The 22,749-nt window shown below is 39.0% G+C and overlaps 1 protein-coding gene across 1 annotated transcript; it reads left to right on the top strand.

Moving 5' to 3' along the window:
* The first annotated feature begins 1,850 nt into the window (after nt 1-1,850).
* Nucleotides 1,851-4,044, top strand: LOC112786080 (uncharacterized). The gene is made up of 2 exons (XM_072231154.1): nt 1,851-3,361; nt 3,453-4,044. Exons 1-2 carry the CDS (start codon nt 1,851-1,853, stop codon nt 4,042-4,044), a joined length of 2,103 nt encoding a protein of 700 aa, XP_072087255.1.
* Nucleotides 4,045-22,749: the final 18,705 nt, after the last annotated feature.

Below are 22,749 nucleotides of genomic sequence, written 5' to 3'. Positions count from 1 at the left end.
AGCTGCGCGTGCATCCCTGGTTGCGCCGGCACCGAAGCTTGCTTCACCAACATCGACGCTGATCTGACCAGAAGAGAAGAGGGAGAATGACACGAGGAGAGAGAGACAGAAAGCATGCAGAGAGAGAGAAGGCGTCGCGGGGTGGTTTCCGCGGCCGTTTCTGCCGCCGCTGCTCTCGCCGCCATCACTGTCGGTGGAGCTCGCCACCGTTGGCGGTGAACCGGTGTCGTATCCTTGCTGCCCAGTGCCACTACTGCTCTGTTCCCACATTTTTTTCTTTGTTAAAGTAAGTACCTTTGTTTAGAAACCCTTACCGCTTACGAATATGTGTTCTGTTATAAGATCTGAGTTTTACACGATGTTAATATCTCAGGGATTGGGTTTCGGTTCTTGCATGCTATGTTTGATAAACTGTTGCTATTGCAAGGATGGTCCGAGTCTATGAAGCACGGACACTTTGTTTAATTGCCGTGTCGGTGTGTCGGACATATTTCGGACACGACGCACGGAGACACTCATCCGACACGTGTGTCTCCCGTGTCCAAACGTGTCCTGTCCAAAAAAACAAAAAAACAAGCCGGACACGGCCGGACATGGCCCAATGCCATTTTGGAACATCAATTTCACTTTCAGTCTTTCACCCTTCACTTTAACAAAAAGTTAAAAACCTAACCTTTCACCTCCACCCCTAAACCCGTCTCTGGCTCTGTGGCTCCAACCCACTCACCCTCTCCTCACCGCCAGTCTACCACCACCTCCAGCCATCGTCGCCACCTCCGGTCGTCACCATCGTGGATGTTCATTATCTCTCTCCACACCCACTCACTCTTAATCTCAGCATCTTCTCTTCACTGCCGTCACTTCTTCTGCGGTGCTTGTCATCGCCGTTCGCTGCCGTTCACTCCCCGGTTCGCCACCTCTTCATTGCCGTGTTCGCCACCTCCCCGGTCGCCACTTCTAACGTGACCGTTGCCCTGCTCTCGTGCTCTTCTGCATCCTCCATTTCAAGTAAGGGAGAATATTTATTTTTCCATCAATCAATTTTCTGGTTCTGTATTTCTATTTTTCTCTGACCTCTGTGCTTCTCTTTGGTTCTGATTTGTTTTGTCATTTTTGTGCTTCCATTTGATTTTGGATTTCTATTTTGTTATGTGCATCTCCTTGGTTTGGTTTTGTTTTGTGCTTCTGGAATTAGATATTGTTAGATACTTCTTTCATAATTTTTTACTTCTGCTATGAGAAGATTAGAAATTAGAAAGTAATAGAAAGACACAGAACTGATAGAAAAAAGACAAGAGGAAAAAAAACTGGATTGATTGTTAATTTATTTTTTAGCATACATAATATGGCAGTATTCAGCACTTATGTATATGAAGTGGAATATGCAGTGACTTGTAAGATTCCTAGAAATCAATTTATTTTGAGTTTTAGTGTAAATGTCTAGACTCTAGATAGCAATTTGTCTGTACTATAATTTGTTCTATATGCATTTATGTATATGCCGTTATTATATATATCATGGTTCTAATGCTAATCCTGATTCATAGCTTTAGGTTATGTTTCTCTTCTTAGTAATCATGTTCATATTGAAGGATTATTTGTTAAGGTTTTGTTGTGGTCATTGGTAATTCGCACCTTTTATAATATGTTTTTATTTGTTTCTTTTGTAGTAAACATTAAACAATAATAGCTGGGAATGAACTCAGCTTACTTACACAAATGTTTAGTATTATATAATAATTTTCTTTGGTTTTGTTTTCTCTTAATGCTTTTTTTGGTTCTGTTTTGCTCAAGAAATTGAATTATAAAAAAATAATTTTATTTCTTAAATTATTGTAGGATTGTGAGAGATGAGTTCAGAGAGTGTTCAAAATAATTTTGAAGAAAGTGTTGATAAGCCTTTATGGAAATTTGTAACAAAGAAAGATAAAATTGAAGGGGGCGGAAATCTTGAATTTCAATGTAAATTTTGCAAAGTTTTATTCAGTGGTTCTTATACTAGAGTAAGAGCACATTTATTGAAGATTTCAGGAAAAGGAATTAGATTTTGTGCAAAAGTTACATCAACAAAGCTTGAAGAACTTAAGAAACTTGATAGTGAAAGTACATTGTTGCATGAAAGTAAAAAGGCTAAGTCAATTCCTCTTCCACCCTTATCTAATGCAAGTGAAATTGATTCAAGAAAAAGAAGAGCTACTGGACCTTTAGAGAAAGCTTTTAATGTGAATGCAAGGGAGACTCTAGATTTACATATTGCTAGAATATTTTTTTCATCTGGATTACCTTTTCATCTAGCAAAAAATCCGTATTTTGTCAAAGCTTTTTCTTATGCTGCCAATAATTATATTGATGGTTATATTCCTCCTGGATATAATAAATTGAGGACAACTTTGCTTGAGAAAGAGAAGCAACATGTGGAGAGAATGTTAGAACCTACTAAGAATTCATGGAGTGGAAAGGGAGTGAGCATTGTAAGTGATGGATGGAGTGATCCCCAAAGGAGGCCTCTTCTTAATTTTATGGCTGTAACTGAAAGTGGGCCTATGTTTTTGAAAGCAGTAGATTGTTCAGATGAGATCAAAGACAAGGATTATGTTGCAAAGCAAATAAGAGATGTCATAAGAGAAGTCGGTCTCTCAAATGTAGTGCAGATTGTGACTGATAATGCGCCAGTTTGTAAAGCGGCTGGTTTATTGATTGAAGCTGAATTTCCATCTGTTTTTTGGACTCCTTGTGTTGTTCATACTCTCAACCTTGCTTTAAAGGACATTTGTGCAGCTAAGAATACAGAGAAGAATAATTTTGTTTATCAAGAATGCTCATGGATTACTCAAATTGCTGACGATGTTTCTTTTATAAAAAATTTTATTGTTAATCATCATATGAGGTTATCTATTTTCAATGAATTTAATACATTGAAGTTGCTTAATGTTGCTCCTACTCGATTTGCTTCTACTATTGTGATGCTCAAAAGATTTAGGTTGTTAAAGCAAGGCCTCAAAGAGATGGTTATAAGTGAGAAGTGGTCTTCATATAAGGAAGATAATATTGGCAGAGCTGAAGTTGTTACAGAAAAGATTTTGAGTGAAAATTGGTGGCAAAAAATTGATTATATTCTTGCTTTCACAAATCCTATTTATGATGTTTTAAGAAGTACAGACACAGATGCACCTACTCTTCATTTGGTCCATGATATGTGGGATTCAATGATCAAGAAAGTAAAAAGTGCTATATATCTCTATGAAAGAAAAGATGAACAAGAGTCATCGTCCTTCTACGATGTTGTGCACTCAATATTAGTTCAAAGATGGACAAAAAATATCACACCTATTCATTGTTTAGCACATTCATTGAATCCAAGGTAACTTTTTACATTTATTATTTATAACTTTAATTTATAAGTGAAGATAATTGAATCATTATTAATTTATGCTTAAACACTAATTATATAGGTATTATAGCCACCAATGGTTGAGAGAAGATCTTACACGAGTTTCTCCTCATCAAGATATTGAGATCACTAATGAGAGAGTTAAATGCTTGAAGAGGTATTTTCCTAATGAAGAAGAAAGGAGAAAGGTAAACATTGAATTTGCAAACTTTTCTGATGGTACAGGTGTCTTTGATGATTATGACTCTTTGAATGATAGAGGCATAGTTGATGCAAAGTCTTGGTGGCTAATTCATGGTAGTAAAGCAAAATTTCTTCAACCAATTGCTCTTAGGCTACTAGGGCAACCATCTTCATCTTCTTGTTGTGAAAGGAATTGGAGCACATATTCTTTTATCCATTCCCTGAAAAGAAACAAGTTAAAGCCTAAACGTCCAGAAAATTTAGTATTTGTCCACACTAATCTTCGTCTTCTTTCAAGAAAAACTCCACAATATAATAAAAGAGAAACTATGATGTGGGATATTGCTGGAGATGCTTTTTCACCAATTGATGAAGAAAATGGTGTTCTTGAAGTTGCTCACCTTTCTCTTGATGAACCGGAGTTGGAAAGAGTGACTTTTTCTAATGATGAAGATATCAACCATATATGATGGAGAAAGAATGACTTTAGATAACTTTTTTTTTGTGTACATGTGATGTACAAAATTCTTACTATCTTTATTAAGACATAGGAATTTAGAATTTTATCTTTTGAATACCTATACACTTTAGGAAAAATACATATCATATGGTTGTTTTTGAAAATATCTCTATTAAGACATATCTCTATTTAAATATATTATATTATTAATATATGTGTGTCTCTGTGTCCGACAACTTTTTAAAATTCGCGTGTCGCCGTGTCGCGTGTCGTGTCGTGTCCCGTGTCCGTGTCCGTGTCTGTGCTTCATAGGTCCGAGTTGACACTGCTGCTGTGAAATAAGGGTTTTAAAAGGAATTTTATCATGTGGTTATGTTGCGGTCGAGGTAGGGGATTTATTTTAAAATTAACTGTTTTAATTTATGAATGCCATTGAAGTTTAGTGAGTAACTGCAAATAATTTATAAATGTCTTGTTTAATTAATGGATGAAAATTGACAAAATTGAGATTGTTGGTGATTGTGAATATGATTGATTGTGATGAAATTGTGTTGAGATTGATTTGTGGCTGTGCTTGAGGATGATGATTGTTATTGCTTTTCTGATTATTTTAGAATTGTTGGAAATTCCGATTTTAGTTGATTATGTCAAGTTGGTTGCTATTGAATTGTTCATTTGATGACACTATGATGGTTGTTGATATTGGTTTATAACTAACTAGGTTTGGGTTTGAAAAGGGTTAAAGAATTTAAAGTTTGATTACTAAATTAATTTTCTTTAGATCAAAATTTTAAAGATAAAAATAGTAGTTTTGAAAACGAACTAGTAATTTGAAAGTGAACGAAATTGTGTGAGGCTAAACGCTAATTTTTGGGAAATTAATTATAACTTTTGACGTTGGACTGGGCTACTTTCAAAGAATGGTTGATGGAAATTCTGAATGTTATCTGATGAAAGAATGATAGTCGTTAAACTGGTTTTTGATGAGTTGTTTATTGCGATTCTATTGTTATGATAATTGCTGATGAAAAGGGCTGGTGATTTGTTGAAAAAGAGGGAACCCAAAAGGGTGGCATAGTCCGAGTTTTAGGCGAATTGCTGCTCAAATTTTTATAAAATTTGGGATCTTATTTGAAACGCTATTTTAAAAAGATTTTTATGAAAAGTTAAATTATTTGAGACTTATTTAGTTGGAAAAATATTTATTCTATTTTGAATTCGATTTATTAAGAAAAGTATAATGTTTTAAATTTTTTCTTTTGAGAAGGAATTTTCCTTTTAAGTTATGTTTTGAGTTTGGTTGATAAGAAAGAAAAGAAGAAGAACGAAAAGTAAAGGAAAGAGAGATAATTAAAGGGATATCTACCATAGTAGAGTAGAGAGCAAAGATTGAAAAGAAATTGAATGCTATTTGGGCCTTAGTGCCAAGTGTCTAGTGGGGACGGCGATACGTAACGATCACTTGACACTATAAGGACAGCTCAGTGAGGATGGTGATACGTAATGCTCACTGGAGACCGAAAGGAAGGTTACGGCTCAGTGCGGACGGCGATGCGTAATGCTCATTAGAGACCGAAAGGTAGTTCCCCCATGAGGACGGCAATACGTAACGCTCATGGAGGGGACGTTGGCTGAGATAAGGACGGCGATACGAGACGTTTATCTCAGGACCAGTGTCGGGAATCGGGCAACAAACTGACGCATGAGCTCATCGCTTGTATAGGACTAGACATGCATCATCCTTATTTGTGCATTTGCATTTGATTATGTTTGCTTATCTTGTTTCTCTGTGATTGTGCTGTTTGTCTTATTGCAATTTGTTTATGTGTTGATCTGTTTCTTGTGCTATTGTTTCTCTGTGATTGGGAACTGAGGTTGTGATTAAGATTTGCTTTAAGTTTGGAAATTTAAAGAAGGTAATTAATTATATAAAGTAAAAGTAAAAAGTATTTTCAAAGGTTTAACAAAATAATTTTATTGAGAAAGTTAATTGTTTGCATTATATTTATTACTTTTACGGTATTTTCATTTACTACTGAGAACGTGTGGTTTGTTCTTACTCCAAAATCTTCCACCATTTTAGTGACACAGATTTATTATTAACCAAGGTGAAGTAGTAGCACCAAAATCATTAAGCCATAAAAAATAAATGGCTTAAGAATAAAATACAGATACTCGTTTGAACCATCGTCGTAAAGGTACAAAAGTCCTCACAAGATGAACAATAAATATGAATATATATGCACACAAAATTATTTTTCAATGGAACATTAAGAAAAATAGAGCATCTCAACGTGTACACTCATGCACACACTAGCCTTTCTTATTTGAATAGTGGTAATTTTTTATTTTTTATTTACACTCCTATAGACATAATCAATAGCTCCCTCACTAACTATTCACTAGTTACTATATTATTAGGTTTGTAACATGTTAAAATTTCTAATTTGTTATTTTATTTTGTCTCTCAAATTGTATTTGATATCCCAATCCTTAAGAAATTTTAATCGAACATTTTAATTTTTCATAAGTTGAAATTATTAAATCAATCTCTAGTATTAGACAAAATCAATACTCATGCGAAAAGTTAAATATATCAACTTCTATTATTATTTAATAATAACTTAATCGTCTTTAAGAAATTTTAAAATTATTAATTCAATTCATTCACTTAAAATTTGTTAAGATTAAATTATTTGATTAAAAAAAATTATGAAACTATTAGAGATATGATGCTCTTCTAATTTAGCTCAAATGCCACCTAACATGCAACCATGTGTTTTTTTGGTGACTGAAATAAATTAAACAAAGAAAAACAAAAGAAACAAAACAAGGAACTGCTTAAATAGAGGGACAGTCCCGTTTAAGACTACTCTTAAACTCCTCCCAAGGTGAAAGAAGCTCCACATGCGAAAGTTGTAACTTCATCGCCATCTTTGCCATAGTATCTGCCACCGTGTTTGCATCTCTCATAATCAAACGAAAGTCAACACGCCAATTCCAATGCATGATATCTCTTATTTTGAGCACCAGTGGATCAATAAACCCAAAACCATCTTGAGTAACAAGATTAAATGCTTCCACACAATCCGTCTCACAAATAACATCTCGTTGACCCACATCCCAAGCTAAGAGATATCCTCTCCAAATAGCAAACAATTCTCCTTGAAGAATACTATTACTCTCAATCATTCCCAAACACCCCCTTTGCCAGCTCCCATTACAATCTCTAATAACACAAGCAAAACCAACACTATCACCCGAACCAAAATAACTGGCATCACAATTAATCTTAAAAGTACCAATGGATGGGGGATTCCAAAAACCATTTAGAGTAGAGGGAAGGGACATACGTTGTAATTCAAAAATATTTCTAAGCTCCTTTTCTGAAGTTAATGCCAGACAAATGACTTTTTCCGGAGGCCAAGTTTCATGGGGATTAAAGATGTCGTTATTCCTTGCTCGCCATATCCACCAAAGTCCCGAAAAGAACTTGAACGGGTGCTCTCTGCTATGATACAAGAACCAGTTCTTCAAATCCAAAGGATGACAAGGAATATCCAACCTTTGCCAGACAAGCTGAGCTTTTCGACAATCCCGAATACAATGTATAACCGATTCCTGGCTAGAAAGACATCTTGGACACCTATCCGATGACGACATCCCTCTTCTAAAGCGAAAACTTGCAGTAAGAAGAGCCTCCTTAAGACACAACCAAGCCAAAAACTTATGCTTTTCCGGAACAAGCTGACGCCAAAGCCAAAGCCAATTCTCCCTCTCCTCCCAACCAAACAGCTGCTTACATAACCACAAGTAACCATTGCGTGAGTCACAGACTTTGGCAGCAGACCCACTCCAATACCAACCCACTTCCGGACCTGCTTGTTCATCTGGATTGTAAGAGAGAATATTATCTTTCAGATTTTGAGATAAAGGAGAATAAAGAGTATCCAAATGCCACCTACCAACCGACCAAATATCCTGTATCCGGAGATTCGAATCAGAAATGTGGACATAATCCATCTCATTAGATAACCGTCCTTCTCTCCTCCAGCTAGAAAACCAAAAATTCTGGTTCAAATCTCCAATACACCAAGCAAACCCATCCTTCAACACTTTCCAAGCCTTGCAAAGACACCTCCAAATGGGAGAGTCCTTGTTCTTAGGATAACTAAAACAGTCATATAGAGATGATCGGTATTTGGCATCCAATAATTGGACCCATAGCTTGTTTGGCTGCTGGAAAAAAGTCCAAACTAGCTTCCCAAGAAGAGCAATATTTACACAATAAGGATCTCTAATCCCCAAACCTCCATATTTTTTTGGAGTAACCAGTACCTTCCAACTAACAAGATTCAATCCTCTTCCATCAACTTGTCCTTTCTAAAGAAAATTCCTCATCATAGACTCCAATTTACTAATGATTCCTTTGGGAAAAATAGAGACCTGCATCTGGTACGTGGGAATAGCAGCGGCAACAGAATTAACCAAGCAGAGTCTACCAGCCCGATTGAGTAAACTCCATTTCCAGCTTGCTAGCCTACTCCGAATCTTATCCAGGACACCATTGAAAGCTGAACGAGTCACCCTAGAATGGCTAAGGGTAACTCCAAGATACTTGCCCAAATCCTGGACAAATCTGATAGAGGATACCCCAGTGAAAACCTCTTTCCTTGTTGCAGAGACATTCTTGGAGCAAAGCGCTTTAGACTTCTCCACATTAATCTTCATCCCAGATGCTTTGCAAAAAGTCTCTAAAACCAACATCACATTTTGCACTTGTCTCTTTGTAGCTTTACAGAATAGAAGCAAGTCATCCGCAAACATTAAATGGGATATTCTTGGTCCCCCTCTAGAAATAGCAACCGGCTCCCACAAGCCCAAATCAACCTGATGACTAATAAAGCATGCCAGTCGCTCCATACACAACACAAAAAGATAGGGTGACATAGGGTCTCCTTGTCTAAGACCTCGGCTAGGAGTAAAGCCATTCAGACGACTCCCATTCCAAAGAATAGATAAGGAAGAAGCAGTGACACAATTCATAATCAAATTAAGTGTAGGAATAGGAAAACCAAAGCTCTTAAGGGTATGAGCTAAAAACCTCCAGTCAACTCTGTCATAAGCTTTCTCCAGATCAATCTTAAAGGCCAGTGTGCCTTTCTTTGATTTAGTCTTCTTCATAAAGTGGAGGACTTCTTGAGCAATAATGATGTTGTCAGGAGTTCCTCGTCCCGGAATAAATCCTCCTTGAAGCGGGCCAACAATCTCCGCAAGATGAGGACGAAGCCTATTAACAAGGACCTTCGTGATGATCTTGTAAACTACATTGCAGAGACTAATCGGCCTGAAATCTTTCATAGATACCGGTGATTCAACCTTTGGAATGAGAACCAGTAAAGTCTCCAACATTCTCGGATCAAGAGTAACACCGGAGAATGCCTGCTTAACCATCTTCCAAATATCAAGACCAATGATCTCCCAATATTCTTTGAAGAAGAAAGCTTGAAACCCATCCGAACCTGGAGCTTTAAAAGAGTTCATGTGAAAAACAGCTGTTTTGACTTCCTCCATAGTAACTGGTGCCGTAAGATTATTGCAAGCTTCCTCATTCAGAGAAGGAAGAGGCACATCACCAAGGCAACCCAAATCAACATCATCCAAATGACAGAATAAGCTTTTATAGAAAGACTCTGCTTCTTGACTCAGAACCTCTGGATCAGTTTCCCACACTCCATCCTTGAGAAAAAGGCCATGAATCTTATTATGCTTCCTTCGCGCAAGAGTTTGAATATGAAAGAATCTTGTATTCCTATCCCCGAACCTTACCCACTGCTCTCTGGACTTTTGGAACCATAGGAGCTCTTCTTGCACTAGAGTATTGGTGCACGAATTGTGAGTCACACTTTTCACAACGCGTACCACTAACCAGCAAGTGCACTAGGTCGTCCAAGTAATACCTTACGTGAGTAAGGGTCGAATCCCACGGAGATTGTTGGTTTGAAGCAATCTATGGTTATCTTGTAAATCTTAGTCAGGAAGTCAATTATGTTTATCAGTTGAATTGTGAATAACCAAGAGAGCATAAATTAAAGATTACTTATTGTGCAGTAATGGAGAATATGTTGGAGTTTTGGAGATGCTTTGTCTTCTGAATCTCTGCTTTCCTCTGTCTTCTGATTCACGCACGCACGTCCTCCTATGGCAAGCTGTGTGTTGGTGGATCACTGTTATCAATGGCTACCTTCCATCCTTCCAGTGAAAACTACGCTCACGCGCTCTGTCACAGCACGGCTAATCACCGGTTGGTTCTCGATCCGGTTGGAATAGGATTTACTATCCTTTTGCATCTGTCACTAATGCCCAGCCTTCAGGAGTTTGAAGCTCGTCACAGTCATTCAATCCTTGAATCCTACTCGGAATACCACAGACAAGGTTTAGACTTTCCGGATTCACATGAATGCCGCCATCAGTTCTAGCTTATACCACGGAGATTCTGATTAAGAGATCTCAGAGATACTCATTCAATCAGATATAGAACGGAGGTGGTTGTCAGGCACACGTTCATGGTTTGAGGAAGGTGATGAATGTCACTGATCATCACCTTCATCACAGTTAAGCGCGAATGAACATCTTAGATAGGAACAAGCGTGTTTGAATGGAAAACAGAAATACTTGCATTAATTCATCGAGACACAGCAGAGCTCCTCACCCCCAACAATGGGGTTTAGAGACTCATGCCGTTAGAGAATACAAAGTTTAGATCTGAAATGTCATGAGATACAAAATAAGTCTCTAAAAGTTGTTTAAATACTAAACTAGTAGCCTAGGTTTACAAAAATTGGATAAACTATGATGGATGATGCAGAGATCCACTTCTGGGGCCCACTTGGTGTGTGCTGGGGCCCACTTGGTGTGTGCTGGGGCTGAGACTTAAGTAATTCACGTGCAGAGGCCATTTGTGGAGTTGAACGCCAGTTTTTATGCCAGTTTGGGCGTTCAACTCCAGCTTTTGATCCTTTTCTGGCGCTGGACGCCAGAATTGGGCAGAGGACTGGCGTTGAACGCCAGTTTACGTCGTCTATTCTTGTGCAAAGTATGGACTATTATATATTGCTGGAAAGCCCTGGATGTCTACTTTCCAACGCACTTCGAAGCATGCCATTTCGAGTTCTGTAGCTCCAGAAAATTCACTTTGAGTGCAGGGAGGTCAGAATCCAACAGCATCAGCAGTCCTTTTTCAGCCTGAATCAGATTTTTGCTCAGCTCCTTCAATTTCAGCCAGAAAAATACCTGAAATTACAGAGAAACACACAACTCATAGTAAAGTCCAGAAATATGAATTTTTCCTAAAAACTAATAGAAATAGACTAACAACTAACTAAAACATACTCAAAATTATATGAAATTATCCCCAAAAAGCGTATAAAATATCCGCTCATCACAACACCAAACTTAAACTGTTGCTTGTCCTCAAGCAACTAGACAAATAAAATAGAAGACTAATAGGTTGAGAAGCAATAATATCTCAGAGTTTTTGATTGAAGCTCAGATCCTAATTAGATGAGCGGGGCTAGTAGCTTTTTGCTTCTGAACAGTTTTGGCATCTCACTTTATCCATTGAAGCTCAGAGTGATTGGCATCTATAGGAACTCAGAATTCAGATAGTGTTATTGATTCTCTTAGTTTAGTGTGATGATTCTTGAACACAGCTTCTTTATGAGTCTTGGCCGTGGCCCTAAGCACTTTGTTTTCCAGTATTACTACCGGATACATAAATGCCACAGACACATAACTGGGTGAACCTTTTCAAATTGTGACTCAGCTTTGCTAAAGTCCCCAATTAGAGGTGTCCAGAGTTCTTAAGCACACTCTTCTTTTTGCTTTGGACCTTGACTTTAACCGCTCAGTCTCAAGTTTTCACTTGACACCTGCACGCCACAAGCACATGGTTAGGGACAGCTTGGTTTAGCCGCTTAGACCAGGATTTAAGTCCTTTAGGCCCTCCTATCCACTGATGCTCAAAGCCTTGGGATCCTTTTTATTTGCCCTTGCCTTTTGGTTTTAAGAGCTTTTGGCTTTTTCTGCTTGCTTTTTTTTTTTCTGCAAGCTTTGTTCTTTGCTGCTTTTTCTTGCTTCAAGAATCATTTTTATGATTTTCAGATTATCAATAACATGTCTCATGTTCATCATTCTTTCAAGAGCCAACATATTTAACAGTCTTAAACAACAAATTCAAAAGACATATGCACTGTTCAAGCATTCATTCAGAAGACAGAAAGTATTGCCACCACATTTAACCAATTAGAATTTCTTTTATTAAACTCGAAATTTTATTGCTTCTTATTCAAAAGATCTACTATTTTATTCATGTTTAATGATGATGAGAAAAATAAACTATAGCTTAATTGGAGATAAAATCAAATAGATACTAATTACTATTATATGACTTCTAAGGTAGACTTTTTATAAGGACACTGTCACAGAGTTAAGGCAGAAATTGGAAATTAACAACCTTTATTCTGGGGGTATGGGGGTTCCTCTGATCCTTGGGAGGCTTGGTATTATAGAAGACTTTTGGCGCTTCAGTTCCCTTAAGTCACGTCCCTGCTCCTCTTGTTCTTTAAACATATGGGTCAGCATTTGACTGTGTTCCTTCTGTTGTTTTATTATTTGCTCCATAGCTTCCTGTATCTTGGTGACAGACGTCTCAAGATATTCCCAATATTCCGCTTGAGGAATCTCTGGGAGGAATTCCTGTGCTCTCTTCTTGATAAGATCCTCCTGTGCTTGTTGTCTCTCCATTGATGCTTTGGTGATTGACTTTTCAATTAGGATATATTCAGTTATTCCCATCTTGACTCCAGCGTCCTTGCAGAGCAGAGAAATCACGCTTGGATAAGCCAACCTGGCCTCTTTTAAATTTTTGTTAGCAATCTTATAGAGCTCAGTTGAAATCAGCTGATGAACCTCCACTTCCTTTCCCATCATGATGCAATGAATCATCACTGCTCTTTTAACTGTGACTTCAGAACGGTTGCTAGTGGGCAACAGAGAACGCCCAATGAAGTCCAGCCATCCTCTGGCAACTGGTTTGAGATCCTCCCTCTTGAGTTAATTTGGGACGCCCTTTGTATTGGTGGTCCACCTGGCTCCAGGGATACATATGTCCTCTAGAATCTTATCCAGGCCAATGTCTACTCTCATCATCCTCCTGTTGAAGGAGTCTGGATGATCCTTTAGCTGAGGTAGCTTTAATATCTCTCTGATCTTGTCAGGGGTGGTATGAGCAATCTTTCCCCTGACCATGGTCCGAAATTCGTAGCAGGCAGTTCCAGATAGTCTTTGCTTGTCAGTCTGCCACATGTTAGCATAGAACTCCTGGACCATGTTCCTTCCTATTTTCGTTTCAGGATTAGCTAGGACTTCCCAGTTCCTGATTCGAATTTGCTCCTGGATCTCCGGATATTCGTCTTCTTTCAGATCGAATCTAACTTCCGGGATCACTGATCTCAGACCCATTACTTTAAGATAATGGTCTGAATGTTCTTTAGATAAGAACTTCCCTTGATTCCAAAGTGGTTTTGGAACGCTCTCTTTCTTGCCTCTTGGAGTGGATTGTTTTCCTTTGGGAGCCATGATCTTAGTGATCTCGAAAAAACACACCAAACTTAGAGGTTTGCTTGTCCTCAAGCAAAAGAAAAGAAAGGAGAGGGATAGAAGGAGATCGAGGGGCACTTGTTGATGGAGGAGGGGGGAGGCCGAACCCAATTTTAAAGGGGTGGGGGGGTGGCTTTTCGAAAAAATGGAAGAGATAAGATAAAAAGGTTGAGTTGAAAAAGATAAGATAGAAGATAGAGTTTAATTTTGAAAAGATAGGATAGATTTTTGAAAAAGATAAATCTGGATTTTGAAAAAGATAATATAAAAAAAAGATATTGAAAAGATTTTAGAGTGAAAAAGATAGATTTATTTTTGGAAAAGATTTGAAAAGAGTTGGATTGAATTTGCAAAGAGGGTGTGTGCTTATGAATTAAGATACATTTGATATTTTGAAAGTAGGATTTTTAGAAATCAGGGTTCTTGACATGTTTATGTAAATAAAATCATGTATTGAATCATAAAATTTTAAATTAGAATGGAAATACGTGTGGGATAAATGGATTTGGCTCCTCCCTGTCTTCCTGGCATTTGAACGCCCAAACACTGCTTGTTTTGGGCGTTCAACGCCCAAATGCTGATCTCCTGGGCGTTCAGCGCCCAGTTGCTGCCATTACTGGCGTTCAACGCCCAGATTGCTACCATTACTGGCGTTCAGCGCCCAGTGGATGCCCATTTTGGGCGCTGAACGCCCAAAATGCCCCTTTACTGGCGTTTTCTTGCCATTGAGCTCTTTTACTCTGTTTTGTGTGCCGATTCCTTCTGTAACCCTGTAAACTTATACAAATGATTCTGTACCTTAGTGTCAGTGAACTTTATATAAACAAATAAAAAATAAAAATAGGGCAAAAATGCTTAGAGGATTGATGCCCCATGGCTGGGTTGCCTCCCAGCAAGCGCTTCTTTATTGTCTTTAGCTGGACCTTGCTGAGCTTTTAATCTAGCTTCAGCCTTGAGCAGTCTTGCTCAATGTTGCCTTCAAGATAATGCTTGATTCTCTGTCCATTGACAACGAACTTCTTATCAGAATCAATATCTTGAAGCTCCACATAACCATATGGTGACACACTTGTAATCACGTATGGTCCCCTCCACCGGGATTTCAGTTTCCCGGGGAATAGCCTGAGTCTAGAGTTAAACAACAGGATCTTCTGTCCTGGTTCAAAGATTCTAGATGACAGCTTTCTGTCATGCCATTTTTTTTATTTTTCTTTATAAAGCTTGGCATTTTCGAAAGCTGTGAATCTGAATTCCTCTAGCTCATTTAGCTGGAGCAATCGTTTTTCTCCTGCTAATTTGGCATCAAAGTTTAGGAATCTGGTTGCCCAGTAGGCCTTATGTTCCAGTTCCACGGGCAAATGGCATGCCTTACCATACACGAGTTGGTATGGAGAGGTCCCTATAGGGGTCTTGAATGCTGTTCTGTAAGCCCACAGAGCATCATCCAAGCTCCTTGCCCAATCCTTTCTACGGGTATTTACTGTCCGTTCCAGGATTCTCTTTAATTCTCTGTTAGAGACTTCAGCTTGCCCATTGGTTTGTGGATGATATGGTGTGGCCACTTTGTGGCGAATTCCATACCGAACCATGGCAGAGTAAAGCTGTTTATTGCAGAAGTGAGTGCCCCCATCACTGATTAACACTCTAGGGACACCAAACCTGCTAAAGATATGTTTCTGGAGGAACTTCAGCACTGTTTTAGTATCATTGGTGGGTGTGGCAATAGCCTCAACCCATTTTGATACATAGTCAACTGCCACCAGAATATAAGTGTTTGAATATGATGGTGGAAAAGGTCCCATGAAGTCAATTCCCCATACGTCAAACAACTCAATTTCCAAGATTCCTTGTTGAGGCATGGCGTAACCATGAGGCAGATTACCAGCTCTTTGGCAACTGTCACAATTACGTACAAACTCTCGGGAATCTTTATAGAGTGTGGGCCAATAGAAGCCACATTGGAGGACCTTGGTGGCTGTTCGCTCACCTCCGAAATGGCCTCCATATTGAGATCCGTGGTAATGCCATAGGATTCTCTGTGCTTCCTCTCTGGGGACACACCTACGGATAATTCCGTCTGCACATCTCTTAAAGAGATAGGGTTCATCCCACAAGTAGTACTTTGCATCAGTGACTAATTTCTTCTTTTGTATTCTATTGTACTCCTTGGGTATGAACCGTGCAGCTTTATAGTTGGCAATATCGGCAAACCATGGTGCTTTCTGAATGGCAAATAGATGCTCATCAGGGAACGTCTCAGAGATCTCAAGAAAGGGGAGGGACGTCCCTTCCACTGGCTCTATCCGGGACAGATGATCAGCCACTTGGTTCTCTGTCCCTTTTCTGTCTCTTATTTCTATATCAAACTCTTGCAGAAGCAATACCCATCTGATGAGCCTGGGTTTTGAATCCTGCTTTGTGAGTAGATATTTAAGAGCAGCATGGTCAGTATACACAATCACTTTTGATCCTACTAAGTATGATCTGAACTTGTCAATGGCGTAAACCACTGCAAGTAGTTCTTTTTCTGTGGTTGTGTAATTTTTCTGGGCATCATTTAGAACGCGACTGGCATAATAAATGACATGCAGAAGCTTGTCATGCCTCTGTCCCAATACTGCACCAATGGCATGATCACTGGCATCACACATTAACTCAAATGGCAATGTCCAGTCTGGTGCAGAAATGACTGGTGCTGTGACCAGCTTAGCTTTCAGCGTTTCAAACGCCTGCAGGCATGCTGTGTCAAACACAAATGGCGTGTCAGCAGCTAGCAGATTGCTTAGAGGTTTTGTGATTTTTGAAAAATCCTTTATAAACCTCCTATAGAATCCTGCATGCCCCAGAAAGCTTCTGATTTCCTTAACATTGGCAGGTGGTGGTAATTTTTCAATTACCTCTATTTTTGCTTGATCCACCTCTATTCCCTTGTTTGAGATTTTATGCCCAAGAACAATTCCTTCAGTCACCATGAAGTGACACTTTTCCCAGTTTAAAACTAGGTTGGTTTCTTGGCATCTTTTTAGAACAAGTTTCAGGTGATCAAGACAGGAGCTGAATGAGTCTCCATATACTGAGAAGTCATCCATGAAGACTTCCAGAAATTTTTCCACCATGTCAGAGAAAATAGAGAGCATGCATCTCTGGAAGGTTGCAGGCGCATTACATAGCCCAAATGGCATCCTTCTATAAGCAAACACTCCAGATGGACATGTGAATGCTATTTTCTCTTGATCCTGGGGATTCACTGCAATCTGGTTATAGCCTGAATAGCCATCCAAAAAGCAGTAATAATCATGACCTGCTAGTCTCTCTAGCATCTGGTCTATGAATGGTAAAGGAAAATGATCCTTTCTGGTGGCTGTATTGAGCCTTCTGTAGTCAATACACATGCGCCACCCTGTAGCTGTTCTTGTAGGAACCAGTTCATTTTTTTCATTATGAATCACTGTCATGCCTCCCTTTTTTGGGACGACTTGAACAGGGCTTACCCAGGGGCTATCAGAAATGGGATAAATAATCCCAGCCTCTAGTAATTTGGTGACCTCTTTCTGCACCACTTCCTTCATGGCTGGATTTAGCCGCCTCTGTGGTTGAACCACTGGTTTGGCATTATCCTCCAATAGGATTTTGTGCATGCATCTAGCTGGGCTTATGCCCTTAAGGTCACCTATGGACCACCCAAGAGCTGTCTTGTGTGTCCTTAGCACTTGAATAAGTGCTTCCTCTTCCTGTGAATTTAAAGCAGAGCTTATGATCACTGGAAAAGTGTCACCTTCTCCCAGAAATGCGTATTTCAAGGATGGTGGTAGTGGCTTGAGCTCGGGTTTAGGAGGTTTTTCCTCTTTCAGAAGAAAGTTCAGAGGCTCTTTCATGTCCTCTGAATCCTCCAAATCAGGCTGAACATCTTTAAAGATGTCTTCCAACTCTGATTCGAGACTCTCAGCCATGTTGATCTCTTCTACCAAAGAGTCAATGAGATCAACTTTCATGCAGTCTGTTGATGTGTCTGGATGCTGCATGGCTTTGACAGCGTTCAACTTAAACTCATCATCATTGACTCTCAGGGTTATTTCCCCCTGTTGGACATCAATGAGGGATCGTCCAGTTGCTAGGAAGGGTCTTCCTAGAATGAGAGTAGCACTCTTGTGCTCCTCCATTTCCAGCACAACAAAGTCAGTGGGAAAGGCGAATGGCCCAACTCTGACAATCATGTCCTCAATCACGCCTGATGGGTATTTAGTGGAACCATCAGCAAGTTGGAGACATATCCGGGTTGGTTTAACTTCTTCAGTTAAGCCAAGCTTCCTGATAGTGGATGCAGGTATCAGGTTGATGCTTGCCCCAAGATCGCATAAAGCTGTCTTGGTGCAATCACCTTCTAATATGCATGGTATCAGAAAACTCCCAGGGTCTTTAAGCTTTTCAGGAAAGCTTTTCAGAATGACTGCACTGCATTCTTCAGTGAGGAGAACTCTTTCTGTTTCTCTCCACTCCTTTTTATGACTCAAGATCTCTTTCATGAACTTGGCATAAGAAGGTATTTGCTCAAGTGCCTCTGCAAATGGAATCTTTATTTCAAGAGTCCTTAGATAATCTGCAAAGCGAGCAAATTGCTTATCCTGCTCCTCTTTCCGGAGTTTTTGAGGATAAGGTATCTTGGCTTTATATTCCTCAACCTTAGTGGTTAAAGAAGCCTTTTTAGAGGGGTTGTTATCAGCACTTGTGTGTGTCTGATCCCTCACTGGCAATTGAGTGCCAGAGTCAGAAGCTGGAGTGACGTTAGACGCCAGCTCACTGTCTGTTCCTGGCGCCTGAACGCCAGAAATGTACCCATTTTGGGCGTTCAACGCTGGATTCTGCCCCATTTGGGCGTTCAACGCCAGATTCTTGCCCATTTCTGGCGTTGAACGCCAATCCTGCCTTGTTTCTGGCGCTGAACGCCAGTTTTGGGCATGGTCTGGGCGTTCAGCGCCAGCCTTCCACCCATTTTCTGGCGTTTTAGTGCCAGAATTATTTTTCCCTGGGCTCTTACTGTCCTCAGGTGAATCTTTGGTGGGTTGCTCATTTCTTGAATTTTTGATGCCTTGAGGTGGGGTATTTAATGTTTTCCCATTTCTTAATTGAACTGCTTGGCATTCTTCTGCTATTTGCCTTAATAGCTGCTGCTTTGTTTGCTTAAACTGTTCATCCATATGTATATTAGCTATCCTTGTCTCCTGTAGCCTGTCCTTGAATTCAGCTAGCTGCTTTGTTAGAAAATCCAATTGCTGATTGAATTCAGCAGCTTGTTTTACAGTACTGAATTCAGCAGTTACTGTTTTAACCTCTTCATTCATGGAAGGGTTGCTGCTTAGATACAGATGCTGATTCCTAGCAACTGTATCAATGAGCTCTTGAGCCTCTTCAATTGTCTTTCTCATATGGAAGATCCACCAGCTGAGTAATCTAGAGACATCTGAGCTCCTTCTGCAAGCCCATAGTAGAAGATGTCTAACTGAACCCACTCTGAAAACATTTCGGAGGGGCATTTTCGTAGCATCTCTCTGTATCTCTCCCAGGCATCATAAAGAGATTCATTATCTCCTTGTTTAAAGCCTTGGATGTCCAGCCTTAGCTGTGTCATCCTTTTTGGAGGAAAATACTGATTCAGGAATTTTTCTGTTAGCTGTTTCTATGTTCTTATGCTGGCCTTAGGTTGGTTATTTAACCACCTCTTAGCTTGATCTTTTACAGCAAATGGAAACAGTAATAGTCTGTAGACATCCTGATCTATTTCCTTATCATGTACTGTGTCAGCAATTTGTAAAAATTGTGCCAGAAACTCTATAGGTTCTTCCTGTGGAAGACCGAAATACTGGCAACTTTGCTGCACCATGATAATGAGCTGAGGATTCAACTCAAAGCTACTAACTCCAATGGAGGGTATGCATATGCTACTCCCATATGAAGCAGTAAAAGGGTTAGAATATGACCCCAGAGTCCTCCTGGACTGTTCATTTCCACTTATGTCCATGATGGATATATGGATATAACTTGGACTGATTTATCTTTTTATTTATTTTATTTTATAAGAAGTAAATACTTAAATAAAATAAAATAACTAAAAAGAATTTGAATTTTTGAAATTAAGATTTTTTTTTTCGTAAAAGAAAATAAAAATTAATTAGTTAACAAAAAAAAGAAATTTTTGAAAAAGAGGGAAGATATTTTCGAAAATTAGAGAGAGAGAGTTAGTTAGGTAGTTTTGAAAAAGTTAAGAAACAAACAAAAAGTTAGTTGGTTAGTTGAAACAAATTTTGAAAAGATAAGAAGTTAGGAAGTTAGAAGAGATATTTTGAAAAGATATTTTTGAATTTAGTGAGGAGAGAGAAAAAAAAAACAATAAGATAGTACAAGATTTAAAATTTTTAGATCTAATGCTCCTTGTTTTTGAAAATTTTGGAGGGAAAACACCAAGGAACACCAAACTTAAAAATTTTAAGATCAAGACACAAGGAAAACTCAAGAACACTTTGAAGACTCACAAGAACACAAGAACATGAAGAAAGAACACCAAACTTAAAATTTTTATAAAACCAAACCAAAATTTTCGAAAACCAAAGGGAGATCAACAAGAAAACACCAAACTTAAAGTTTGGCACAAGATTTAATAGAAAAAATATTATTTATGAAAAAGAAGGTTTTGAAAAGAATATAAAAGATTCTAACCCAATTATCAAGAACACAGATTAACGCTCTAGCCAAATGAGTTATGAAAATTTTCGAAAATTTTAAGAAAGATTATTTTTGAAAACACCAAACTTAAAGTTTGGCACAGGATTTAACAGAAAAATTATTTTTAAAAAAGGTTTTTAAAAAATGTGATAGCCAATTACCATGAACATAAACACCATGTTCTAATTAACTGAGCTATAAATTTAAAGTGTTTTAACAAGGGATAAATAATAAAAGACTCTAAACCAGAAAGAGAAAAAATTTCCTAATCTAAGCAACAAAATAAGCCGTTAGTTGTCCAAACACGAACAATCCCCGGCAACGGCGCCAAAAACTTGGTGCACGAATTGTGAGTCACACTTTTCACAATGCGTACCACTAACCAGCAAGTGCACTGGGTCGTCCAAGTAATACCTTACGTGAGTAAGGGTCGAATCCCACGGAGATTGTTGGTTTGAAGCAATCTATGGTTATCTTGTAAATCTTAGTCAGGAAGTCAATTATGTTTATCAGTTGAATTGTGAATAACCAAGAGAGCATAAATTAAAGATTACTTGTTGTGCAGTAATGGAGAATATGTTGGAGTTTTGGAGATGCTTTGTCTTCTGAATCTCTGCTTTCCTCTGTCTTCTGATTCACGCACGCACGTCCTCCTATGGCAAGCTGTGTGTTGGTGGATCACCGTTGTCAATGGCTACCTTCCATCCTTCCAGTGAAAACTACGCTCACGCGCTCTGTCACAGCACGGCTAATCACCGGTTGGTTCTCGATCCGGTTGGAATAGGATTTACTATCCTTTTGCATCTGTCACTAACGCCCAGCCTTCAGGAGTTTGAAGCTCGTCACAGTCATTCAATCCTTGAATCCTACTCGGAATACCACAGACAAGGTTTAGACTTTCCGGATTCTCATGAATGCCGCCATCAGTTCTAGCTTATACCACGGAGATTCTGATTAAGAGATCTCAGAGATACTCATTCAATCAGATATAGAACGGAGGTGGTTGTCAGGCACACGTTCATGGTTTGAGGAAGGTGATGAATGTCACTGATCATCACAGTTAAGCGCGAATGAACATCTTAGATAGGAACAAGCGTGTTTGAATGGAAAACAGAAATACTTGCATTAATTCATCGAGACACAGCAGAGCTCCTCACCCCCAACAATGGGGTTTAGAGACTCATGCCGTCAGAGAATACAAAGTTTAGATCTAAAATGTCATGAGATACAAAATAAGTCTCTAAAAGTTGTTTAAATACTAAACTAGTAGCCTAGGTTTACAAAAATTGGATAAACTATGATGGATGATGCAGAGATCCACTTCTGGGGCCCACTTGGTGTGTGCTGGGGCCCACTTTGTGTGTGCTGGGGCCCACTTTGTGTGTGCTGGGGCTGAGACTTAAGCAATTCACGTGCAGAGGCCATTTGTGGAGTTGAACGCCAGTTTTTATGCCAGTTTGGGCGTTCAACTCCAGCTTTTGATCCTTTTCTGGCGCTGGACGCCAGAATTGGGCAGAGGACTGGCGTTGAACGCCAGTTTACGTCATCTATTCTTGTGCAAAGTATGGACTATTATATATTGCTGGAAAGCCCTGGATGTCTAATTTCCAACGCACTTGGAAGCATGCCATTTCGAGTTCTGTAGCTCCAGAAAATCCACTTTGAGTGCAGGGAGGTCAGAATCCAACAGCATCAGCAGTCCTTTTTCAGCCTGAATCAGATTTTTGCTCAGCTCCTTCAATTTTAGCCAGAAAAATACCTGAAATTACAGAGAAACACACAACTCATAGTAAAGTCCAGAAATATGAATTTTTCCTAAAAACTAATAGAAATAGACTAACAACTAACTAAAACATACTCAAAATTATATGAAATTATCCCCAAAAAGCGTATAAAATATCCGCTCATCAAGTATTATTATAATCATCAAGCAACTGTTGCTCTTTCTGACGCAAATAAATACTATCCACCACTTCCAAACGCTTTTGTAAATAATTAATCTGCTGCTCTAATTCACATTTCTTAACAAAAATGTTACCAAATACCTTCGAGTTAAACTCTAGTGAATTCTTCTGTACTTCTGAAAGCTTGCCATGAATTCCTCTATTACCAGACCACCATGACTGGTTCACAATATCTTTATACCCAGGATGAGTAGCCCAAGCAGCAACAAATCGGAAAGGTCGATTCCCTTTAGGCTGAGGACGACCTTTACAACGCACCAGAATAGGGCAATGATCAGACTGAAGCCTATTTAAAACTTCTGCATAAGCCTCTGGAAAGATAGATAACCAACTACTATTTATACAGACTCGATCAAGCTTTTTTGCCACGTCAA

This window comes from Arachis hypogaea, chromosome 20, assembly GCF_003086295.3.
Source record: "Arachis hypogaea cultivar Tifrunner chromosome 20, arahy.Tifrunner.gnm2.J5K5, whole genome shotgun sequence".
Taxonomy (NCBI): domain Eukaryota; kingdom Viridiplantae; phylum Streptophyta; class Magnoliopsida; order Fabales; family Fabaceae; genus Arachis; species Arachis hypogaea.
Note: the sequence above shows the minus strand (reverse complement) of the source record. Positions and strands in the feature narration are given on the sequence as shown.